We start from the raw sequence: 23,378 nt of genomic DNA on the forward strand, positions 1-23,378 counted from the left end.
GGATGTGGTCTGGGATTGGAGACAGAATTTCACAATAACCCGTCCAGCCCAAAAGCTCCCTCAGGGGTGTGATTTACAAGCTGGTCAGTGATGGGAGACATCCAGGAAGGAAGGCCTACTTAACAGACATGGAAATCCTGTTATGATTAATCCATCTATCTGTCTGTCTGTCTGTCTGTCTGTCTGTCTGTCGGTCTGTCTGTCGGTCTGTCTATCTATCTATCTGTCTGTCTGTCTATCTATCTATCTATCTGTCCGTCCGTCCGTCCGTCCGTCCGTCCGTCCGTCCATCCGTCCATCCATCCATCTATCCATCTATGACTCTCCATATTCTATCTGTTTCTGTCTGAGTCGACTTTCAGAAAAAAAACAGCAGTTCAAAGAGATTCCTCCAAAGTGCCATGATGAATGGGGCACTTTTCCCAAACATCTGTGGGAGGCCGAGGCTTGTGTCTGCCCGGGGGGCTCTTGTAGACAGGTCAGAGTAGTCAGAGAGGCGTCCTCCCTGAACCTCACTCCTGTCCCTCCCCTCAGTCCCGTCCCATGGATCCCATGGTCATAACAAGGTTTCATTGATGGCCGACGCACCGGCTGCACTGAAGTTTAGCCTTTGTTATATGCTACTGTTGATGTTACCCTATTGACCCTCGCGCTGGAGGGATCCCCACCCAACACTGGTGTCTGATAATTAGCGAAGGCCTGTGGCAGAAAGCACTTTGAAGTCATCTCGGCTAATTGTCGTGTCATCCTCTTTTTCCTTGAAGCTTGCTCGTGGTAAACAGAACGTAGGTTATAGCAGGCCAAGGGTTTGTTCTGACTAAATGGACTATGGGGAAAAGGTTTAATGGATTGAAAAATAACAAATTTATCATGCTTAATAGGAAGCTATTCAGGTCAAATTGACCTCATGCGGGGGGTTAAATCGCATCATAACTTTCTGGCGCTCGACCTTCACTGTTAATTGGGGCCAGCGAAGAAGATTTTTCATCCTCCTCACTGTTGCTGGAGAAAGCACATGATTCTCTGCTCACAGCTAACCAAGCATGAGGCCCGTGCAGCGGGACGAGCAGTCAGCAAACATGGACATTAGGGCTTCGTATGGGAAAAGGAACATTGCCTGAAAACACAGCAAGCAATTAGTTTGGCCCAGCGTACAGCAACATAGCAAATTGATGTGCTGTCATGTCGGAGGCTGGAAGGCACGTGTCATCAGTGATTCAGCCACCGAACGGGGTTTACTGAATGCCTCATCCATTCCCAGCAGTAAAGGTAAACAGACCTTATCCTGCATTACTCAGCAGGCTGCAGTTTAATATCAAAACAACTGGCAATTTGGTAAGTGTTTGCTTTATGCATACGGTTGGACTGTTCAGTGGGCGGCTTAGGGATAAAATTAAGGAAAAAAAAGAAAGGTTTTCAGCGTCACACAATCACAGACTGCAACAGCTGTTTGTTCTTAAAACCCTAAAATAACTTTATGGGTCCTGAAGAAAAACAAGAGGTTTTAAAATTTCCATTGAGAGTGAGTTACAGCTGACAGTCTTGTAAATAAACTGAGATTTAAAAGGCAAATATACAAAACATTTACCGTTCATGTCTTCACTTTCAGCATTATAAACGTTAGGGGCTGTTTGTTGAAATAGGACGTGACCCTTTGGAGGCGATTACAGGGGTTGTAATGCTTCCTGCATACGTGTGAACAATATTTTTACAGGTCCTGCTTCAAAAGTAAAAACACTTTTATGAGATGCTGCCTGACACTAATAAAGTTTAAAAAAAAAAGAGGACATGGATAGTGTTGCCTCTCAACTGGTGAAAAACTGTGAATTTGTTTTACAATAAGACACCAGAGAGGCTTTATTACATTTTCTGTATAGCTGCTCACACTGGATTTAGATTGTAAATGATTTGAGTGACAGTTTGGTGCCAGACAGTTGGCATGAACTCCGAGGTGCCTACCTCACCTTTGCCCCAATTTCTAAAATACTATTTTGCCTCTACATCATTGTAGTCGTCTGTTATGAAACTGTGTTGGAGAGAAGCATCAGTTCTGGGACATACGTGTGTGTGGAGTTTTTCTGTGGTGGGTGAGGGGGAGTGAGGAGGGTAGGGGTAGAGGGAGGGGAGGGGGGGTGCATGAAGGGTAAATGCAGCAGATATCCATTTCGAACCTCCTGGTAAAGCTGCTAATGTGGAAAATGCTCAACCTTGATTTTCCACGGTCGGCTGATGGAGACACCGTAAACCAACGGGAACGGGGACTGAAGCTGCGTGGCGGGCAGACATCCATCACTCCTTCAGGACAAACAGCAGCACAGTCGGTCCAGAGGGACATGTGTCCAGCTCACAGCCAGGAGGACCAAGAAGGAGGAGAGGCTCCTGGGGCCCGGGCCAGTGGCTGGAGAGGCATGCCGGATCGAAGGGGAGGGGCCAGGAAAACTGAACGGGAGGGGAGAGAAGGAATAAGAAAGCTCACTGTGATCTATCTACACTTTAACTCCCTCTGCTTTTTCTTTTGTGAACTAAATGCTAAGAATTTACACGAATGCATGTCAGATGTCACTCCATCCTACTCTTACAGTATGTAGATATCACTGCCAGCACTGATTCATATAGTGAAATCATTTAGGCTACTTCTAATGACTCGAAGGCCCCACAGCATTGTTAAAATGTATGTTTCCTGAAAAGTTTTGACAAGTTCTTATTTGACCTAGTGATCCACCCTTTGAATCTGCTGCAGTGGCTTTTATCATGCAGCACTGTGACATCATTCTGCGTATTGTTCACCAGAGAGGCACTTTTAAATCAAACATCAAGAGACAGAAGGACTAAAGCGGAGCACTAGGAAAAAAATAATAGAACAGAAAAGTACATTCTCGAGCTGTAGTTCAACAGGCAAGATTGCCATCAATTCTGATGTGACAAATTAGAACATTAAATTTCAATAAATCCACAGGAATCTTCCTCTTTCCATGTTTGATGTAGGTCTGTGGGAGCAGTGCCAACTGTCTGTGCCGACTCCCTTCATCCAACAGATTTTTACTTTCAGTTAAATGGGAGAGAGAATCGGACAGACTTGTGATCAGATTTCGCTGTTATTCTACTTTAATGCAGCTTCGTGGATCACATTTCAAATAGCAGACATTATACTGTCAGCTAACCAACCCTGATAACACCACAGCAATCAGACAACTGTTTTACTTTTCGCATTTTTAGCCCTGAGATTGAATCAGGGGAACAAAATCAGCCTCTCTGTCTATCTCTTTTTGTTCTTTCATTCCTATCTCAGCAATTAGAGTCCACTTAAATGCTGAAGGAGCAGAGCTGCAGGGCACCAGCTCCACAGTGGCTTCCTTTCCCTTGTTCAGTACACTGTTTATCATACAAAACTCTGCTTCTAGGAGTCTATCCATATCACACACTGTGCTGTAATATATAACATCATGATTTGGGCATCAAAGCCAGAACCGCTTGTCTTCCGCTGAAGCTTTTCAAAGGGGGCAAAAGTATAATTTGTAAGAAGGAAGTACTTAATGTAATCTTTGTTATAGTTTTCATCATTCCAGGCAGAGAAAAGTCTTTGTTAACTTAACAACTCACACCCATAAATGAATGAGCCGGTCACTCAGCCGTGAAGTAATGCAGGGTGGACGTATTGCCAGTGCTATGACATGCTTTAGAAACATTGCCAGTGGTGCTAAACAGTGTCTAACTTTAACATGTGTCTGGATCGCTCCAGTATTTGAAAGTGTAGAGGGAGTTGAGAGATTTCCCCTTTTGTCTCCAGCAGTGTGTAACAATGCTCACATGTACAGTACGGCTGCTCCCACAACACTGTTCACGTCCCAGTTTTTTTAAGGGTGCACTTGCAACACCCATAAAAAAAAGAAAAAAGTATGAATATCATGAAAGGCGAAGTGGAAGTGGCTGTCTTAAATAACGCCCATGTGACCTACTTCTATTACACAGCTGACAGCACTTCATTCATACAAGCTGGGAAAGACCCTGCAGTCCTGAGCATTACATTTATCCCTCTCTATCTTCAACTGTTTCCTCTTGTTGCGTAAATGTTATGTACACTGCTCAATCTGCTGCAAAGCACGATGGAGGTCTTCTGTAATATTCCTTCAAAAGGAGAAGTTGTCATGTTCAATGAAAAATAACCTCCATTAATAAAAGCACATAATTTCAGCTTTTACGGAGAGATTCTCTGCCAAGCGAACCTCCCTTTTTATTTTTCCACGTTTTCCCCCAGGTCCTCGCTGCTGCCCAGTCTGAACAATGTCGGTATTATGTTAGCTCCTGGGCAAAAAGAAAGGAGAGCTGAAGGGCTCTGATACAAACAGCAAAAAGGTAGCGGGCGAGGAGATTGACGTTCCTTGTTGGCGCTCTCCATTGAAAGTCATCACAGAGACCGATTCACATGGATCACTTAAAATTCTGGGGGCGAGGCTCAGAACACACTGTTGATACTCGCTCATAATGAGAGCCCTACATTCTGGGTGGAATGATACTGTTTGGCTTTCTAATGGGTACACTTGAACTCTGACCCTTCACTCACTCGACGGTGACGAGGCAGTCACTCTCAGCTAAACGGGTGTAAATGTGACATTCATGCTGACAGGTAAACACGTAGATGTTCTTCCCCTTGATAGAATTCATTAACTTCAAAACATCTGCCTCATATTACACATCTAGAAAGTGGAACAATTAAAAGCATGACATGGTTTTGAAGATTAATCAAATTCATTAAACACGCGCACGATCTGTTTGCGCCAGTGCAAATGTACGACTTGGATATTGGTTTTGTTACTATGACCCCGTGCTTTGTAAGAGACTGTGTAGTGTAATGCAGTTATATTTCTGCTCTGCATTTGAAAGATGATAGGAGTGGCTTGGTTGTCATGCCAGAGCTTTCAAAGGACTCTTTGTGTAGAAGCGTCGGTCATAGCCAGAGACATCCTCCTGGTATTTATTCTAGAGTTCCTCCAGATGCTGCAAATTGTATCAAATTGGGCCACGTTGAAGCCTACTTTCATAACATGGTTAGCTGCTCCAAGGATCTCTAGTGATTCCCAAACAGGAGTACTTGAGCTACAGGGTTTACTTCTGCTGCTGTCGGGGCATACGTGAAAGATTGTTGTGTAGTATAACTAATTTACAGAAACAAATTTAATTTACAATTTGATTCACAAGTAAAAAAAAATAAATCTTATTATGTGAGAGGAAATTCCAACCAGGATAATAAAAAAAAAGTTTAAATCTAGCCCAGTGGCATTGGGGGCAATCTCCCCCGGCAGTGATACATAGATGGCTAATTATTGGATAACATTTTTAAATTTACCACGATAAAGGTATAAATGGTTGAATACCTAAAAGTAATTTCAAACAGATGCAGGAAGTGGCGGCATTCAGCAGACGGATACATTGTCGCCTCTTGTCTGACCGTGACGCACATATTCAGCAAGCACGAGACATTTTTGAAAAGGACAAACTACTGGAAGATGTTGACATACTTATAGAAGTGGAAACAGGGTGTTTTGGATTGAACCGAGTTGGTTACGCTGATACGAACTTCCCGTGAACACTGGTGGAGCTCACATATTAGCCCGCCGCGTGGGAACGACTTAAATCTGCTGTGTAATCGTTTTTACTTCGATTGCGTTCTTTTTGTGCTCTTTTGGAGTCAGGTCAACTTTTTGGAAAGATTAACGTAACGCGGCAGTTAACAGCAGGCACGCGGGGCGGAAATAGGTGACCTCATGCAGTATCCTCTGGGTAATGGAGTTTATTTGGGGCCCTTAAGAATCGCACAATCCGATATGGGGAGGGCAGAAAGGAGGGACACAGGCCCACTTTGAGCTTTGCAACTGCAAAAAAAAAAAAAAAAAAAAAAAAAGTTACGAACCACATTGCTACGCAGATACAACAGGATATATATATATATAAAAAACCGGATTAAGACAGACTGCAGTAGCTACAGCAGCCTGCGTGCTGCAGTCAGCTGCTCAGTCACAGAGGAGATCTGTCTGTGCAAGTCCTGGTCACCCACAAGGATGCTGAGGTCAACTAGTCACGATCAGCTTCAGAAGCGGCATCCACCCCATGCAGGCCACAAGCCCGGGGGTGGGGCGGGACTGCAGGACAGTCGTAAGATAAATGTTACCTTCTCTAATTAGATTTCGCATGGTTTGGAAGATAAGCTGTAATCAGCTGTGGTGCTCAGCCCGTTTCCACAGACCCATGTTCTCTTGGAGAGGCAACAGAAAAGAGAAGGGCAAGAAGAGGCTTTTGTGTTCAGTCTCCTGAAAAAAGGTTTTTCTGGTGAAAAGTCAGTTTTCAGAGGTTTGTACGGTGGGAAAGAGGATGAATAGTCCGAATACAGTCTACTATGTGTTTTGGACGGCGGTTCTGTGAGTGGTAATGGTGCCGAGGGACCACTCATGGGAGAGACATGGCGCGCATCTTTTTTGTGGGTTGAATGAGAGGAGTGAGCCAACTCTCGATGGGTTGTTTAAGATCTTATGGGAGAAGAGAAATGTGTTGTTTCCAGACAGTCGGAAGGAAAGTGATGATGCAGCATGGAGGAGAAGTAGAGATGAATGGGATCTGTTACATAACTTCAGTGGTTTTCCAAGGTTTTAGTGTGAGTTTGAACTGTGGGCTTCCCATGCTTTTCAGTGCCAGATCAAAAATACGTGTGTGTGTGTGTGTGTGCGCGTGCCTACACATGGTCAGAGAGCACTTATAAAAACTTAACGTACTTCAATGTGTGCCTCGGTACTGTCAGAAAATAACAAAAGCAATTAGCAGTCAGTTAATTTAAATGAAATAAACAGCCTTACTTGAAATAATTATTGTCATAAAGTCTGAAAGAAAAACACATGGAAGTTATTTTTTTTATGATATGGTGGCAGTCTTTCAATTCAAATATTTAAATTAAAGGTAAAAGGAACAGAGTTCAAAAGAATCTCAGAAAAAACAAAGTGAACCGCAGCATCATGTAACTTGGCAGAGAGAGTACGTGTGGGCACATGGACCGAGCAGTGCTGTGAGTGGAAGCAACAATACAGCCGACGAGGGGGAGTTTCTTCTTGCAAAGCGCATGCAATCCAAATTCCCAGTGACTTCAGATCCAAGGAGGTGGTGATATTCATGGGAGCACGATTCAAACTCTCTCACTTGGAGTAGGAATACAGCTTCAGCAGCCCTGGAGCCAACGCGCTGCTCTCTCTGCGCCTCTTTCCTTGTTTAACATAAACTAAAACAGATGGAATAATGTCTGCTTAGAACAACTATTTCTCAGCGCTGGAAGGAGAAAAGTTGATAGTTTCAGTTTTCGACAGTTTAAGTGCTGATTTGCTAATCTGAAGACATTCTGCTTAAGTGTTACCTGGGCATTATGAAGAGGTATCCAGGCTTCTTTCATTCTTGGGAGAGGATGCCGTTTTGCTGAGCTCGTGTAGACTAATCGCGTTTTTTTTCTTTTCCTCATATTTTAGTGGGTCTTGATAACTGTTACGCGGTCTGCCCCTTTACGCGGTAGTTTCAAAACTTTGCATGCCCAAAATGGACCGTGAAGGATTTGCTGTTTTTATGCTTTTGACTGTTACGCTCATGCTCGTTGCTGACAGTCATGAGGACATAACAGGTGGGAGGAAAGCGGGTGCAGGGGCAGACCCGGCGGTCTGGAACCAGCAGCCGTCTCTGGGGATCAGTCAAGGTCACTCGCCCAGGGGACCGCTGGACGGTGCATCCTCGGAAACATCTTCTCCGGGTACCAGCAAGTCTAGGACTCTGGTCCGCCTGCGCAGGGGCACATCAGCTCAAGAGGATCGCAGACACATATCCAAAGCAGGACCGGTTCACTCTGCAGGCGCTTCCCGGGAAGACCTCGTCTCTGCGCCGCGGGATGGTGCGCAGCGCACCGCCAGACACCCGGTCAGCCAGCAGCAGAGAACCAGAGTGAACCGCAGGCAGAACAGCAAACCCAGCGCTGCCAACACAAGACGACTTGTCGGGTAAGAGTACACAGCCGAGTGCTCCACAATCTTTACTTTGCTTTGTCAAACTCTTCAAGCCCGTGAGGTTCAGTGCAGGAGCAGGAGGAATTTGGGTGACCTATTTTACTGTAGCTCACATGTGGTTTACTGTTAAGTGGTGGTGGCCCACTTATGCATAATCTTTCTCCCTGTAAGGCAAACCAATTGATGATGTAACAGTGGCTACAAAGTACTAGTGTGTACAGCATGGAATTGTCATCTCGGAGGTAAAAGCTAGATATGAATTGCAATAACGTAGCCCTATGTATTTTGACACCAGGGTCATAGCAGGGCATGGAATAATAGCAGAGGTTAAACACTGGGCTGATATAGTGGAAGCTTGTAATGAACAGCAAATGTACAGGTGAATGGATGAACTCTCTCTGAACTGTTTTGAAATTCATGCAACATTGCATTGTCACCATTTGCTCCCATTACTCCACAGTGCAGGATATTTAAATGGTGGTTGCAGATTTTGCGTGTGCCCCAGTTTCGTGCCGCTGCCCGTGGCCATGTATTGTTGTGGCTGAACCAGAGCATTGGCTAGTGAACATTTCCAAATTCGCCTAGTGATCAGAAACACCTGTTTCTCCAGTGGCCCTCTCTCTGCTGCAAATCTCTCTGCTTTTTTCGGTTGTTTTTTCGTCTGTGGTAAACTCCAAACAGGACGATGGGTTGTTTCCATATTAGAGCTCTTTTCTTTTTGTTAAATGAAGCCTTGTGTGTCCAGTCCTGTTTGTTCCATAGGGACAAAGCGCGATACACACTGGAGGGGTGAGTGTTTACATAATAATCAGAGGGGGATTTGAATGGCTCACCTTGGGCTGCAGACAGTGAAATATAAATAAAACATCTCTTTTGTGTGTTATAATGGGGCCTCTCGCCTTTAGAAAATTGATGATTTATATGCCCAATTTATGGAGGACACTTTATAAGAAATAGAAGGATTCAACCAATTGGTTCACATAGGCTTACATATAATATGGACTTAACTGTGTTAAGCCGAAACCTCGATAAAAAGCAGAGGAACAGGACTTCTTGTATATTGATGTCAATGCCCTGAGTCTGCCCCCCCCACACCACTTAACACCTAAGAAGGGATGTTGTCTGGTAGTTACATCTGTCTCTTGTTGTTTGTCTCTGTGGAATACATGTGTTATATTTATACCTCATCACACATTAATAACAACATTTCTGGACATATCTTCCCCTCAGACAGCAGCACTGATGAATGGTTGAACTGAGACGCCGTCTATTAAAAGCTGAGTGCGAAGAAAATATCTGCCTCCAGTATAGGATTCAACATGTTTTATGTTTACGGGGAGAATGCCTTGCTCGACATTGCCAAAAAAAACATATTGCAGTGTTGAATGAATCAGTTTCTTTCAATTATATAGGCGGTGTTACATAAATCTGCGGTGACATTACCTCGGCGGAGTGATTTTAGCACCTTGAGTCATTAGATTCAGATGACTCGTCCACTGCTTGTTAGAGAAAGTGTTTGCATGACACATTTCCTCTTGGAAATCCCACTCAGCTTACTCCTCTACTGTCCCCTGCAGCACTGGCACATTCAAGTTCACTCAGTACGACTCCCTTTCTGTTTAAGTGCACCTGTCCGATTCCTGATTGATCCAGATAGCTCAGTAGTGAAAAAACACCTCAACTCATCATGTTTGGGTTTAAATAAAAACATAACAAGGTGTGAACAAGGTGTTATCTGCATACACAGTATTCTAACCTGAGGCATGATACTAATTATGTTGTATAAAGGTCTCCATTACATACTTAAATCCCTTGATGGAATTTGAATGTGATGACTGATGTCTTTGGCACGGGCCCGGCCCGATGTGTTTGATTTATGACAAAGCTAAGGCTGCCAGAGGGCCCGAACAACTGCATGTTATCCATGTGACGCCTCAGTAACACTCGCAGCATCTACCGAGCGCAATCCAACTGAGGTCAATGAGTCAATTCCCGTTATCTTCTTGAATCACCATGAGTCAGACATCCACTTACTGTAATATCTTGTGAAAAGATGATGGGGCACAGATCCATGCCAGCACCTTGACTGTTGCCCTGGGGTTGCTCTTGCGGTCTGCTGCCTCTTCATCTATCCCACTGCAAAAAAATTGGCCCGCGCTGCAAGTGCGGATTAAAGAGTGCGAAGAATCCAGTTATAACAGTTTAAAAGTTGTCATGTCTCATTTGCTCGATGATTTATAGAAGATGCGGGGTGTTTTTCATATCCCGGGTGTCTTCCTTAATCCCTGCAAGGCTCACACAGCTCTGTATTTGTTTTCACTCTGGACTCTCACAGAACAGACTGAGGGACTTGTGGATCCACGTTCAGATAGAGTTTCGTGACTTGCCCTGAAACCTTTATCAAATAAAATGCAATTATAGCGTAATCTCAAAAGTGTTCATATCAATAGGCCAACCCCATCCGAATGATTTGAAACTCTTAACAGACTCTGCAATCAGATCTGTTTTTCATGCAAAGGATTGAGGCCCTCCACAGTCTCAGTTATTGCTCTATGGATTATGAAGAGGCCCTTTATTGAAATAGATGTTTGAAAAAGTTTTTGTTTTGTATCTCACCGTGGGTTTTGTGGTCCTTTGTTTAGGCCGAATGTCTGTGGAGGTCAGCAGTGCTGCTCTGGTTGGGCGGTGGCACCAGGAACCAACCGCTGCATTAAACGTAAGTATTGTTAATTCTATGTAAACTTGAAATAAATGTAACTTTAGTGAATATTGTTGGCCACAAAATTTTATTGTTTGGCCACCAAGATCATACATGTTCGGAAAGTCGTGAAGCAGCACAAAAGCACACTCACATGTGATATACATTTATTTAACATTCTAGCAATGTTTTATAATGAGATTTTTTTTTAATAGGACATTTAGATTGTAAAAAGGCAGAAAATATCTACAGTAATATCTGCATTTAAAAAAATAATAATAATGTTTTACCTGAATTTGATGCTAAGTGATTGGCAACATTTGCTGCCAGACATTTTCCCATTTGTTTTTACTATTTCTTTTTCTTACTCTAGAATTTCCTCCACCAGTAAACTTAGCAGACAGAGAGGCTTTATAATGTTACGCACACCGGCTGAAGAATAACAGAGTAACTTTCTACTAATGACTATCCTGTCAATGTGGAATTGCCCTATGAAAGTTTTTCTAGGGTGTTATTGCCCCCATGGTCATGTTCACCATGCAGCGTTTGCCTTTTCTTTTCATGTAAGATCCTCGCATGGAAATTACCAGCACTTAGCACTTGGCTCTCTTTTTGACACCAGCCCCTAATTATGGGTGGAACTGCTTCTTCTTTTATTTGACCGCAGCAGTATTGGATATCCAAACTGCCAGATAATTAAAAGTGGAATAGAAGTCACCGGCTGTACACGAATAATCAACCGCTTCTTTAAATGCAGAAGATGCAAGTCTTTGAATAGTCCCCTTCCATCACAGTGATGTCGAGATTACTGTCTTTAACTTGCATGTGCAGCGAAAATATCATCTTTTTAGACATGTTCTCCAAGCTTATCTTAAAATAGAAAAGGCTACAACTCACGCCACATGTACACTTTGCACGTCATGTTTCAATTCCACGTTTATGACCTCCATTGTTTGCTACAGACTGAAATAACAGGTTGGAAAATAACTTTTTTTTTAGTTAAAGTTATCTTTAAATTTTACAAGCAAAGTAAAACCCCACACGGCAAGTGACATCTATCAAGCAGCTGGCTGGCGCTCTTTTTTTTTATTTAATTATTTTTACTTGTTTACTGTTTTCTCTGTTTCTTCTCAGCTAATTGTCTCCCCCTCACACACACACACACACACACACACACACACACACACACACACACACACACACACACACACACACACACACACACACACACACACACACACACACACACACACACACACACACAGTTGACACACATTTCAGCCAGTCAATTACACAACAAGATGATTGGCCCCAGCAGTCTTCGTATTAGATCCCCTTCCCTCCTGCACAGCGCAAAGCCTCCTTCCATTTTTTTCTCAATCCCCGGATAAAGGCACACTTACCAAGGCGTAAATTACATCTAACATGAGGCTGCAGTTACCCAAATTAAAAGAGTAAATACTTTTAATCTGCCAGAAAGTAACAGGTTGAGTCTAACACGCCTATGTTAAACAAGGCAGTGCATCTGAGCAGGCCAGGGGTCTGTCCAACCATCTGGACCCTCTTACAGCTTGGCCCTCACCCAGGTCTGACTGCAGGCTATGCTATCATCAGCTGAGTGAAGCCCCGCGGCCGGCAAGGTGCCAAGACAAAGGCCCCAGACTGGAGCTGGGACTGGAAGCCCCCAAGTAGAAGACCTCCATGGAGGAAAACAGGCTCAGGATATCTTTATTCCGTCCTCGCCTGAGACCCAGGCTGCTTTATTAGGGGATGGCAGCATGAGAAAACATGTTCACAGTGGGGGAAAGAAAAGGAACAAACCCGTTGGCTGCGAGCAAAAGTAAAAACATAACGCGGCTGAGCTATGTCTAGGAAACTCCTGCTGAAGGCATTGAAGTAATGTCTAATATTAAAAATTTCAGCTGCAGGCTTCACCCACGAGGCTGGATTGGGTGTCTAGAATCGTGGCTTCCTAACAATACCTCCTTGTTCGTTTGGGTTGAGCTCAGAGCATATACACGACAGGAATTGGATCACTAGTTGTCCAGGGAGTGCGCCTACATGTCTTCAGAAATGTGATTAGAAAAAAGTGCGTGTCTGGTTAGAGGTTGTCATCTGGCAGGTTCTGGTGTTGACTGTCTCTGTTTTCAGGATGGATTGTGAGCAGACTTGTTTGTATATTAAAGCGAATTCCATATGCCGAAAATAGCCAGTGCTGTGTGACAGAAAGCTTTGATCTGCTGCTATGTCATGTTTATTTGTCTTCTGGTCAACTTAACCACCATAATTAGAGATAATAGTTCATAGGATTTTATGGCTATGGTTTTACCTAGAGAACGGTAATTTTATTAATGAGGGTGAAAAGCCAAAGGTGTGTGTGTGTTGTGGTTGGCTGGTAAAGTGAGGCCAGGTGTGAGCTCGGCTGTATTTCCATCTGTTTGCTCACAAGCAGGACGGACGCTCTTGTCGAGGCAAATGCTGCATCCTGTTTATTGGGTCAGCACTTATACTTATTCCCTCAGTGTTGATATTCACATCTGTTCATCAAAAGTATTGTTACTTAAATGAAGAGCACGGGGAATCTAAGTTGCGGCCTCGCCCAGCAGAAGTCCTGCTGTAGTTGTGAGACAAGACTATCAGTCAGCTGCATTACTGCTGCTGTCAACACTTTCCTGACACGAAGACTGATGACATGTTTGTGCAGATGTCAAATCTCTAGATAATATTTTCGAATGGTTTCCATCAATTTCAAAAAAGTTTTATCCAACAGCTCAGCAACACAGGAATCGTTGTATGGACCGGTACTGGTAAGCCATGGGAACGGTGTACAGCTGCCTAAACAGTAATTGCCAAAAAGAGAAAGCAGCATGTTGGTTTAGTACCAACAAATCGGTCCCGCTGCCTCGTATCGGGAAAGTTTACAAAATAATAAGTTACTTAGCTGTGGAATTAGAGTGGAAGTTTGAATTGCTGGAATGTTGTAGGATAAATACAGTAACCCTCAATTAGATGTCTTGTACATCAGTGTAGAATTACTTGTTTAAAGTTTTGGTTTACTACATTTCTTGGGAAGAAAAACAATTAAAGCAAGAACTTTGAAAGCCTCTGTTAGCGGATGACAAATTTAAATCAAATCTCCTTTCTGCCCGCCTTCAGTGGTTTCATTCATATCTTTCCACTTCTGAATGTGGCTCTCCATCAAACATGGCTGGAAATGGTTTCATGAATCGGCTTCCACGTCGCACACACACTGAGCTGGGAGAAGTAGTTGTTTTACAAGAGTCTACGGCCGCTTTGTGATGTGGTACTCTGGCAAAGCAATACGGTCAGCTAACATGCACACAGTGATATTGTGAACAGGCTGATCTTTAGCAGGTAATATGTGCCATTGTGCTAAACACAAACTGAGGTTGACGGAAATGTCAGTTATGCAAGTAGTTGTCTATAAACTAATGTATTTGACCAATTGCCGTAACACCGTTGTCTGTTTTTCTTGGTTGTTTAAATATAAAAAAAACAAAAAACTTTGCACTATTGTTTAGTTAGTTTAAATTTAATTATTTAATTTAATTTTATTCTATTTTATTGTATATACTGTGCATTTTTATATTTCCCCTTGGGGATTAATAAAGTATCTATCTATCTATCTATCTATCTATCTATCTATCTATCTATCTATCTATCTATCTATCTATCTATCTATCTATCTATCTATCTATCTATCTATCTATCTATCTATCTATCTATCTATCTATCTATCTATCTATCTATCTATCTATCTATCTATCTATCTATCTATCTAATCTATCTATATCTAATTGAAATTGAAAGAATCACCAAATGTATTTCAATTTGTTAAGAGGGGGCATAAATATCTGTTATGGAAATCCTTCCAATAATTAACAATAAACAATGAAAAGTCACTAAAAAATGTCAGCGTGCGTGTCGAAAAGGAGGGCTTGTGTTGGTGGCTCCAATTCGCAAGTTAACTAGAGTTACCTTGTTTTGCTTCTCAGGTTGACATAGCTGTTTTAGTAATTGGATTAATGGCTTGGTCCACCACACACAGAGTAGATGTATGGGACAATATAGAACACTTAGATCAGGAAACACTGGGGAAATTGTCCCTGCAGCGCCAGACAGGAATTGGCTTTCGTTTCATCCGAGCTCATAGTGCTCCCTAAAGTGCACGCTTTTGGACTCTGCTGCAGAATTATTTTCACCACGCTATACATCACAATGTTCTGGTGAAAGCACACAATACATATGGCAACATGCTGCAAGTACAGCCGACGATGAGAGGCCGACCCATACAGCAAAATTCCACAGATGGCCCTTGATTTAAACCTGTTGTCTGTTCCAGGGGCGGATGAAAGGTGCATCATTCACGTGGAGGAATAAAGTTGTTTTCAGTCTCTTAAGCAGTTGGTGATTGACAGAGTGAAACGGTGTAGAGAATAGTTTCTTTTTGATTACCTTCCAGCTGTCTTTGGCCTGCGATGCTGCTCAGAGTCCCATCCCGGGTCTAATAACTCCTCATGCGGAAAAGTCCCTCTCTCTCTCTTGCTTACCTTAGCCATCACATGGTGACCGCTCTGCTCCTTCCAAACAGAAAATACAGCATGTAACATGTACCTTTAATTCTGTAATGTCCCCGGGGTAGTTCGAGCGGGATTACAGGCCTCCAGTGTGGACACACTGAGAGTCATGTTAAAGGCTCAACTCGGCTGTTCAACATCTAATGCTTACCTCATTCTTCACAGCGTAACGTCGGATGGCTGAAGTTAGTAAAAGCTCATTTTAATCCCACAGAGGGAACACAATTTCCACAGAGTCCAATGGTAAAGTAATTCATTACATACATTTGTAACAAAAGTAAAATCAAAACTTTTTCCCCCTGATGTTGAGTTATTACTCTCAACACTTAAGAACTAAACCTGATCTTAAGTGTAAAATGCTTTTCATGCCCATTTTCTGCTGTTACATGTGGGAAGCAGCTGCTGAAGTATCAAGGACATACATGTGTGAACGTTTTGTGACCTCCAAACAGTACCCAAAAAATGTAGGTTCACCATCTTCACCTAATAGATACAAGCCGTCTCAGTTTGCCTCGTGTTCACCTCCCCGACGCACAGAACAATAGTTTATTGAACCAGAGCTTGTGACAAAACCTCATGATGTAGTTCAAGAAACTGCCGTGACATTTGCTCTTATCTACTCGAGTCACATGTATGTGTTTTCATGGCAGAAGAGATATTTATTGTGCAGAACAAATGTTTGAACTGTGGGATGAGAGGTTCGTCATGGCGTGTACACTTCATAAGCGAGTTTGACATGCAGCTTAGAGGTCATGAACCAGAGTCAAGCACATGATGCAGCGTGCACCATGACCCACTGAGTCACCAGGACTTTCCTGCTGAATAACACTGCTAAATGCATTAGTTGTATAGCAGAGGTAGTTAAGATATGATGATTCAAAATCCTGTGGAAAATGTGCAGGTTTTTTTTTCATCTACAACATCCGATAGGAAGCTGCAGATATACGAGTTTGGCTGAGCTCCTGTGATGAAGACGAACATTAAATAAACAAGAGTGATAGATCGTGAAAGAAGAGACATTTAGCTGCATCTCCCCTGATTGTACCGGCTCCATTCGCCTCGTATGTAGTATCAGGTACTTTTATAGGTTTAGTTTTCCGCTGCAGGCAGTGCCCCCTCGAGGCAGCGGCACTGTTATCGCAACACCGCATCAAATCGCCATTAGCCTACGTCAATGTCAAAATCACCTCAACAAAATCGCCTTTCATTTCTACAATAGAATATTCCACAATCAAAAATTGCTCGTAAAGTTCAACGTCTTTCCGTAGGACTCCAGCCGTTTTTTACTCTTCAGAGAGAGTAAAGAGAGAGTGTCTTATGGTCTTCAGTCTCTTCACGTCACCTTTTAATGTTGCCTCAGCTTGCTTGGCGCACCGACGAAGGGCGATACTAAAATAGTAGCAGGTAGCAGGTATCGTCCACGGACAAAGAAAAACCAGGGAGCATCGAGTAGAGTCGAGGGCTTATTATTTAAAAGGTTTAAATCAAACTAAGAAAAAAAGTCTTAACAGCATTGAGAACCAGGCTAACCCAGCCATGTTCTCGTGTTTTACAAGAACAGGATGAGGTTTTTAAGATGCTGGTGTTTCAGGGGGCGTCATAGGTTGAAATTGCTGCAACACAGACAGCCACAGACGGAGCCGTCCTCAGCTTTAAAAGTCGTGTGTGGACAGTTTACAGTTTGGGGGCATGCCGCTCCTCTGACAGCCCCGTGGAGAGTTATGTCCCATACACATCCCGAACCCCGTCATTAACATAGATGCTGGACAGCTCGATCTCACTTTGTCTCCCCAAACCAGGAGTGCTGCTTTCTTCGCTCCAGCTGGTGCGTCTGTTTGTAGGGTGCAATTGGGTCCTGCTTTGAGGGCCACATGTTTTTCTAATTGCTACCATGGAAGAAAGCGTGGTGAAAATGAGGTACTACTCAGCGTCTGGACCTAAACAGCCTCTTGGGGATTTTCATTTTTGTTTATTAGTCCATATTTGTGCATAAGCTGAGGAGAGAAGTAGAGCATGCTTTGTCACGCAAAGCTGGGAAGTATTTATTTACACTCAATAATGCTGTTTTCCAATTAATAGCATCATAATGTGAAAAAGGTCCACGTGCCGAAGCAGATCTCTCAGCAATGAGGCTAAGAAGCAAGCCTGGGCTTGATTGACATTTACAGAGCAGCAATAACAGCCTCCTCAGCACCTCCTCCTTCAATCACACACACGCTCACTGAGGCCGTCGTGTTGTTAGAGCAGCACGTAGCCAACCATATATCATAGCACCCTCCTGCTTAAAGACCATATGGAAGTTGTTGGGGATGTGATCCCTCAGGAGGATGGAGTTTGTGGGTTTTTGGTGAGCACCACGTCTCAGAGTCAGCTTTACAAGTTGTACGCGCACTCCCCCACATCCAGATATCCTCCGCACAGCGCCCGAGCACGTGGCCCATTAGAGGCTGAATGTGGGAGTCTGACGGTGTGGTGGAGGCACAAAACAGCGTGGCTCAATGTAATGTACACAGTGTCAGGGGTCACATGTAGGTTTACAAAATCCTCCCGCAGAGCTGAGGTGGGATGGGAGAGTAAAAGCTACAACTGCTGTACTGTAACACCCCCCAAAAAAGAAGCCACGCTATGATTGAATAATGTGCATTTATGACAGAGGCACCTTAATTTGCTGAAATATTACGCTTGTAAAGTCCACCACAAAGAGCAAATAAAGGATCAGTTAAGCAGCGTCGGGTTTCCTCTCTTCTGGTTTTGATTAGAAAAATGAAGAAGTTGGGTTTCTGAACTTTTAATGAAGGCTTGCAAAGTTACAGCAACCGCAGTTTGGTCGTAGACGGCAAAGTTTTGCATTTGGAAAGCTTGAAATGATAGAAACTTGTACTGGCAAGCATGTGGAAATCACATGTTGCGAAGAGATTAACACTCACTTGAAAATGATTAGCATTGAGAGGCAATTGTATTAACTGCTCAATAGACCGATTCTTACTTCATCAGTGGAAGGCGAGTCCGGATGAGAGGCACATTTTTTAAGCTCGTCTCTGCAATCTGCCTCCCACGATCTTCAACACTTCACCTACTTCATGAGATCTGTCAGGTTCGGTGGTGACTCCTAAACAGAGACTCCTGCTGTCATCACAGGAGCTTCGCCAGACTATTCACTCTTAAGAGTCTTGTGATGGTCTGCACAGTTTTGTGCAAATTTTTAGAGCCGATGTCAGACTTAAGCTTTAGCCCAGAGCTGCCCAGTTTGGGGCCCAGCGGGACATTCGACATGCTTGTTCTCCCCAAAAACAATCATGTAGATGCTTTATGTTTTTTACAATAATTTCTGCAAAGTAATACAAATTCATGCTACCTGATTAAAGAGTCGTTTTTTTAATTGTGAAGTTTTATTTTCGATCTAGAATGTTCATTTTCTGTCAAATATATTACATTTAACTAAATGTAATTTCACACATGAACATTAATTTTTGTCCCACAGTCCTCCATCCAGATACATTTTTGGCAATTCATAGGAAAGAATTTGGGCACCTCTGCTTCAACCTCTTCACAAAAAGTGCATCCACATACTCAGACACATTCCACCTACAATGTTAACTCATCATTAAGTCATGCTTCAATAGCCAGTCCAAAGTTGCCAATCTTATTTAATCGTATTTCCTAAATTCCCGTCGCTCAGTTTCAGGCTTTGAAGCCTTTTGTCAAATTCTACTAAATTCGAATCTCCGGCACAGCTCCCAGCCTCTAAATCCCATAATGGCTCATAATGCTCTCAGACTGCAGAGAGTCCTTCCCAAGATTATTGTGATTACGCTTTCATTATCAATATTATTTTCAGAAAAGTCAGGTTACCTCTGGCAGCTCCGTCGACCTGTGCAAAGCGAGCAGATTTCTCTACGTGTTTGAATTATGTCAGATATTGGTTTCAAATTGCCCCTTGCTGAATGAGAGGACTGTAAAGATTTGATGGGTTGTGTTACTCCGAGTCAGAGTGAGAGGAAGGCGAATCTCTGGTGGATTGTAATGGAGTGGAAACGAGCACTAAGTTGGAAATACGAGTCCGTTGGAAGGGGGACAAGAATGGCAACCTTACATGCACATGCAAACCTTAAACGTCTGACAGGTAACTGACTAACAATACTTGGGGCTCTGGGAATGCTTTAATATAGGTAGAGAATTGTTGTGTGATCGCCTCAGGTGCAACCAAGAACTTTGACAATAGTTATTTAATTTAATTTATATTATAGAAAAGTGAATATAGGATGGATATGTGCATTAACCACAGCTGTCAGGTGTTTCCTTAGAGATGCTACTTAAGACTCTCTTAAACCCGATGTGTATCTTCATGTAGCTTAAGTTTGAGAGGATTGAAAGACCTCCAGCTTACCCCAAATTGTATCTACTTTAGCCGAGCCCAAGGCCCAGTAATGTGTTTATTAGTGATTCGTCTGGTGCAGTGTGTTTGTGTGGAAAGCTCAAAGCTTCCAACAACAGTCTAACAGTCTCCTCTTTTCAGATGACTGGATGTCGACACAGTCTCCAAAAACTTGGCCAGTCTGTCTTGGCCATAATTAAGGCTGAAGTGGCAATGCCAGGAATGTTTTCCATTTCTCCTCTTTTATTTCCGATGGATTCTCATTTTATTAATACTCTTGCAAAGTAATAATTGCTGCGCATATTTGCGAAATGGATGGAATGCGAGGCAATTAGTTTTAATGATGTGCAAGACAAATCTGCACGACAGCAATTACTGCGACAATGTGTTCAGCAGCCGAGAGGCAGGGCGCAGAGACAACACAGATAGGCAGTGACACTGTACGCCGCGGCAATGCTGCAAAGCTTCACGTGGGGCGCATGTCAGGTCCGGGGTCACTGACCTGTCCTCTCTGTTGTCGGCACCGGCGGCGTGTTTGTCTGGTGTCACTTCTGCATCTCACAATTGAACACATCCCATCGTAAGCCAGCCGTCAGCGGGTTCATTTGTTTTTGCCCAGCGCTGTCTCTCGTTTCGGGTTCAGATAGTTTGTTTTCGAAGAACGCAGTTTCACACATTACCAAGTTCTCCAGCATAATGTCACTGGAATTTGTGGCCTATTTGATCCGCTGCTTCATCCCCAAACCTTGAGGTTAAGCAGACTCCGGACAAGACGGTGGCACCCGGCCAGCCCGTACTTTAGTTAGATGATGTATTTTACCTCTTGCCAAACAGAGCTCAGACAATCCCCATTTTATCCCATGATGGAAAATTCGGATCACATACCAAGTTACACAAATCCACAACCACATTTCTCAAAATGTGTACACTTCATCAAAAAAGGGGTGTACATTTTCCTCCGAGTAGTTAAAACGAGATGCTTGAGTGAATTAGTTGGTCCAAATAAAATTCGCTTCACCGTAAAGCAAAAGAGAGCAGTGATTATCTGATATTTAATCCCCAATTTGTTAGTTTTTCTCATCCTGCCACAGCCTGATGATGCGTAATGCAGTGGTTTTCTATTTAACTGCGATCTGAGGAAACCAAAACACGCTCTACAGATTTTGTCTTTCTTTGTTGGAAGATAATAAATGTGTGACACTACGCGGCGCCGTCGTGTTTCCTTCTGTCAGTCTAGCTCATCGTGAACAGCCCCCCGGGGAGCCCGTGTGCTTTCACTCGAGACCAAAGGAAACATGGAGCGCATAACGTGCGCTGCGAGCGGCCCGACTCAGAGCAGTTATTGCAATAACAGGAAGTGTGCAGTAGGTAGAGCGCCGTTCGCACCCAGTGGGGTCCTTCTTTTGACTGCCAGCGCTCGTCACTTGCCAAGAGCTGCGGCAGCGTTCCCGATCCGTCAGTGTCCACAGCATCTGTGTCAATAGCATTCCAGAGCCCTGTTGACAGAGCGCCGCTGTTTGTTTTAGCTGCCACAGACCAGTGGCCTGATTTACTGTTTGAGGACAATGTCATAAATCCCCAAGTGCCGTCGACTACATACATTTGTGTCACAAGATGGAGAGCTTGTTTGCTTTAAAGTGCGTGCCGCAGTGCCTTCCGCTGCTCGAGTATCTGGAGTGTGATGGCAGGCTTTGGGGTAGGCCGGTAGACTGACACAGATTATTTTTCCATGACCACGTAATAACCTCAGCGCTGTGTGTTTGCAGACTATATTATGCACGCATTCATCTTCTAAATACAGTAATCCCCATCAGATTTCAGTTTCTTTTTCAAATAGAGGATAACAGCTCCACAGACCATTTCTTTGATGAAGTGTCATATATTTGCAGTCGGCCCTCCGGTATACACTTTTTCCTATTTGCTCATTTTTTTTAGGACCTCTTACTTTTATGACCTTTTTAAGCTGCCTGTGTTGCAGTGAGAGCACACACTGGAGTCTACATCAGCGACACAAGGTACTTTTAGGAAATCATTGCATATAGAAATGCCGGCAGCGCTAAACTGAGCCGCCGACTTGTCTTATAAGCTTACAGGCTGTGAGAAATTGGATAAGGATTTAATGAAAGTGATCATATACATTTAGACTAAACAGGGCAGTTAAATACTCTAGAGAAATTGAACCTGACAGCCCCTCCAGGCTCTGTGCTGAATGAAAAGGACCAAAATGGTTAAGAAGTGAAAATAATAGCCCCTTGATTGAATCAATTTAAAGTGATCCCCGGTGTTGAGATCAGGGAAAGCCATTTCTGCTACCGCCCCTTCATACAAGGGGGGGACACACGCTCTACCGTGACCTGCTGAAAACCTGATCTCCATCTGTGCTCTCTCTTCAGCTGACTGCCAGCCCCCCTGCCAGAACCGGGGCTCCTGCAGCCGGCCACATACCTGCGTGTGTCGCTCAGGCTTCCAGGGGCCCCGCTGTGAGGAGGTGGCCCCGGAGCAGGTGTACATCCGCGACGGAGGTGGCCTGAGGCGCGTTCGACCCGGCATCAGCCCTTTCCAGAAGGACCAACCGCAGAGAAGGCCCTCAGAACGGCACGCCATCGACACCACCAAAGTCCAGACCGCACGACCTGCGACCACCCGGCAGCCTGCCCACACCGTGTAAGTGATTCTCCGCCTCTTCGTATTATAGCCAGACAGAGCCTCGCAGTTTCAACAAATAAGGATGCGTCAAAAAAGACAATTTGTAGAGGAAAGATTTCCATCAGATCTAAATCAAACCCTGTCAGACGAACTAACAAAAAACACACCAGCCCAAACTTCTCCACATTATCTCGAGATATTAAAGAGGCTTTTTAGAGTTTACAATCTTTTCAGTTAAAACTCAGTGTTTACTGTCAGTCAACAAGCTCATTAGACAAGTCACCGAATGGAAAATAACCTCACACAGTTTATTTAAAAGATTTATTTGTACCAGCTACTCTTGTTTCATAACTGTCTGTTACTCACCCCACCTGAGAGTTTATACTGAGACAAAAGGGGTTTAAATAAAATTGCATGGAGCACAACTTCCAATAATAAACCAGGAGTTCTTCCCAGACTGTGTACCTGCGTTCATCCAGCTCTTTGCTCAGAGCTCCGTGCCGTCAGGAAGGTTTGCTGTTGGTAAACGGCTCAAATTTGCTTGTCAAACACTTTCTGAGGATTGACTTGGATCTTGCAAGCAAATCCACAGGTAGCTCCACTGAAATGAAGGGATTTTGAACCTCAACACTCTCAGTTTGCAGTTTTGCGATTCTTTAATTCGCCTTTTCTTTTTGTTTTTGAACCCATCAAACTCACGGACATGATGTCATGTTTTTTTTCCAATTTGTTCATGAATGCTAATACGCAGTATTTTGTAGTTTTAGATACAGTCATACAGGCTGTCTTGCAGAAAAACAAAGTGACACATTTCTCTATTAGAACTTATGTAAAGACTCATGAACAAACAGTAGTTCATAACTAACAAGTTCAGCGCTGGTTGTGTTTCTCGTTGCAATAAATCAATCCAGATGACGGGGTTCATATGTTAAATCTTTAATACAGTCTAAGAAAAACAAATACGAAGTAAAGCTCATGAGCATTTGCTGCCATTTGCTGCCGTGCTTGAAAAAGTATTAACTTAAATCTGTAAA

The 23,378-nt window shown here is 43.4% G+C and overlaps 1 protein-coding gene across 1 annotated transcript in view; it reads left to right on the top strand.

The window, feature by feature from the left end:
- Window positions 1-7,495: 7,495 nt before the first annotated feature.
- The window catches only part of LOC138632740 (latent-transforming growth factor beta-binding protein 2-like), an 80,805-nt gene continuing 64,922 nt past the window's right edge, over window positions 7,496-23,378 (top strand). Inside the window, exons 1-3 of the mRNA XM_069718527.1 lie at window positions 7,496-8,021; window positions 10,670-10,743; window positions 22,092-22,362. Of these exons, the coding sequence (XP_069574628.1) occupies window positions 7,561-8,021; window positions 10,670-10,743; window positions 22,092-22,362 (806 nt within the window). The 5' untranslated portion in view covers window positions 7,496-7,560. The remainder of the gene's footprint in view (window positions 8,022-10,669; window positions 10,744-22,091; window positions 22,363-23,378) is intronic.

Source organism: Brachyistius frenatus, unplaced genomic scaffold (genome assembly GCF_029030835.1).
Source record: "Brachyistius frenatus isolate BFR_SWC_R1_liver_20210118 unplaced genomic scaffold, ASM2903083v1 Contig_193, whole genome shotgun sequence".
NCBI classification, from domain to species: Eukaryota; Metazoa; Chordata; class Actinopteri; family Embiotocidae; genus Brachyistius; species Brachyistius frenatus.